This window comes from Penaeus vannamei, chromosome 28 (genome assembly GCF_042767895.1).
Source record: "Penaeus vannamei isolate JL-2024 chromosome 28, ASM4276789v1, whole genome shotgun sequence".
In the NCBI taxonomy this organism is placed as follows: domain Eukaryota; kingdom Metazoa; phylum Arthropoda; class Malacostraca; order Decapoda; family Penaeidae; genus Penaeus; species Penaeus vannamei.
In genome coordinates, this window is record NC_091576.1 from 21,690,382 (window position 1) to 21,692,881 (window position 2,500).

The 2,500-nt window shown below is 45.1% G+C and overlaps 1 protein-coding gene across 5 annotated transcripts in view; it reads left to right on the forward strand.

Moving 5' to 3' along the window:
- The window catches only part of LOC113804519 (serine/arginine repetitive matrix protein 2), a 32,279-nt gene that overhangs the window by 8,800 nt on the left and 20,979 nt on the right, over positions 1 to 2,500 (forward strand). For all 5 annotated transcript variants that reach the window (XM_027355415.2, XM_027355412.2, XM_027355413.2 and 2 more), the window contains one exon: positions 2,099 to 2,214. In XM_027355415.2, the coding sequence (XP_027211216.2) occupies positions 2,099 to 2,214 (116 nt within the window). The remainder of the gene's footprint in view (positions 1 to 2,098; positions 2,215 to 2,500) is intronic.

The window sequence follows — 2,500 nt, forward strand, 5'->3', positions numbered from 1 at the left end:
AGATGTTGCATAGTCAGGGAAACGTGCGTGGATGCAATCATGGGAGTGGAGAACCGGGCACAGGGCCAGAGGTTTATTGCTTGCCAGGTACAATAATCCTACAGGTGCCACCCTAGAAGTTTAGATGCAGGAAAAAAGTATGGATACTCATTTCCTCTCTTTCATTATATCAAGAATGGTCCAACTGTGATCAGAATGCTAGGAAGTTGGAAATGCTCTGTGTGGCCAGGGATTTATCTGTGGGATTCACACTAAATTCCGGATTGCTTAGAGGTGATTTGCTTCTAAAGGATTTGTATAATATTCATGACAGTCCTGCAAAGTCTATTGCGAATCTATCAATAGGGGATAACAGTTTGCTGAATGTTTGTAGTGCTTTGTTATTGTTTTCATTTCTGCCTGATGTAACAACTATTTTGACTATCTTTTTTTTATTATTAGTCTTGTTTTGATTATTGGATTTTTGTGTAGATTAGTAGTGATGGAAATGGTGTAGATGTTGCTTTGTGTGTGAGGCTGCCAAATCTAGATGATCCTTCTCGTGGCTTGAAAAAAAATTAGATTGGTTTAGAACTTTAGGAGATTATGGTGAGTGAGTTGATCTGTGTTGAAAAAACTTTATGTAGTCTGCCTCTGTCTGTCTGTCTTTCTGTCTGTGTGTCTGTCTGTCTGATTATTTGTCTCTGTCTGTCTGTCTCTGCCTCTCCCTCTCCTCCTCTCCCTCTCCCCCTCCCCCTCCCACTCCCCCTCTCCCTCTCCCTCTCCCTTTCCCTCTCCCTCTCCCCTCCCCCTCCCCTCCTCCCCTCCTCCCCTCCTCCCCTCCTCCCTCCATCTCCCTTTCTCATGTCCCTCTTTACCTGCCTTTTCAGCCTCGCCGGCCTTCCACTTTTCCTCATACCCAATCCTTTACCATTTCTTTTTCCTCGCTCTCTCTCATCTCATGTGCAGTCGCGTGAGGGAAGCGCACCGGAATGAGATCAGATGTCTGGGAATGCAAGTGCAGTGTCTCGTTTCGGAAATTCCCTCGTCATAAGGTCGATATGTCCGGCAGTGAGTGTGTGAATGAGAGAGTGAGAGAGTGAATGAGTAGAGAGTGAGATAGAGAGATTGAGGGAGTGAATGAGTGACAGACAGACAGACAGACAGACAGACAGACAGACAGACAGACAGACAGACAGACAGACAGACAGACAGACAGACAGACAGACAGACAGACAGACAGACAGACAGACAGACAGACAGACAGACAGACATGTTGTTGTTGTTGTTGTTACTGTTATGACTGTTCTTTTATTTATTTTCTTATATTATTGTTGTTATTGTTGTTGTCATTGTTGTTGTTGTTGTTTTGTAATTCTTATTAATTGCGTGACGTATTTTCACAGGGGATTCCCCTTTTGGTGTATTGACCGATGTGTTTTTTAATAGACTGGTAACATACTACCATTTTCGTTTTTTTTTTTTTGCGTGTTGGCATTTTTTGTGTGTTGACTTTTTATTTTATTAGTTCGTTCATGCTTACATACAAGTAAAAGCAGACTTCTTTATTTATTTGTTTGTTTTATCATCCCGTGAAAGATAATGGCATATTAACGGATTCTTTTTCTTCCCCTCCCCTTCCTTGCTTACTTCCACCCCTTTGCATTTCCCTGGGTGCTTTCCCCCTCCTCCTCCCTTGTCCCTCTTCCCCATTCTTCTCTTGCTTCTCCCTTTTTCACGTTTACTTTTTACTCTTGCAACTTTTTCTCCTTTCTGTTTGCCTTCTTTTTTTCTTTGCATTTTCTCCTTTCTTTCCTCTTCTCCCTTTCTTCTTTCCTCTTTTTCCCTTCCTTCTTTCCTTTTTTCTCTTCCTTCTTTCCTTTTTTTCTCTTCCTTCTTTCCTCTTTCTCCCTTCTTTCTTTCCTCTTTCTCCTTTCCCTCTTTCTTCTTTTTCCCTTTCCTCTTTCCCCACCTATCTTCGTTCCCCTCTCCCTTCTCTCCTCTTCACCCCCTCCCCCTTGTCACCCTCCCGCCTCTCCTATGCCCACCCGCACCCCCTCACCCCCTCACCCCTTCACCCCTCCGCCTCTCTCATGCCCCCCCCCCCATTCGACCGCAGGATTTGGCGGTGGGCACAGATGGAAGCAACCTGCTGGAGATCATCGACCAGAATGTCCCGGGCTACCACCGGGTCACCCAGACAGATCCCTTCCAGGACCCGCTGGAAGACGAGCCGTGAGTATGGGCCTATGTTGCGGTTTGGGGATGGGGGGAGGTTGGGGATGGGGATGGGGGTGGGGAGGGTGGGATGGGATGACAAGGGACGGAAATAGAGAGGGAACTCGTTAGTGGTACTGCTAAACTTTTTTTTTGAAACGAATGTGTTATACTTTTCTCTTGTGTTCCATGTTATACTAATTATTTTTTTTCTCTCCTTGTTTGCCTTCATCCTTTTCTAACCTTGCCCCTTCATCTCACTATCTTCCTACTCCTTCCTCTTACTTCCTCTCCTCCTTCCTTC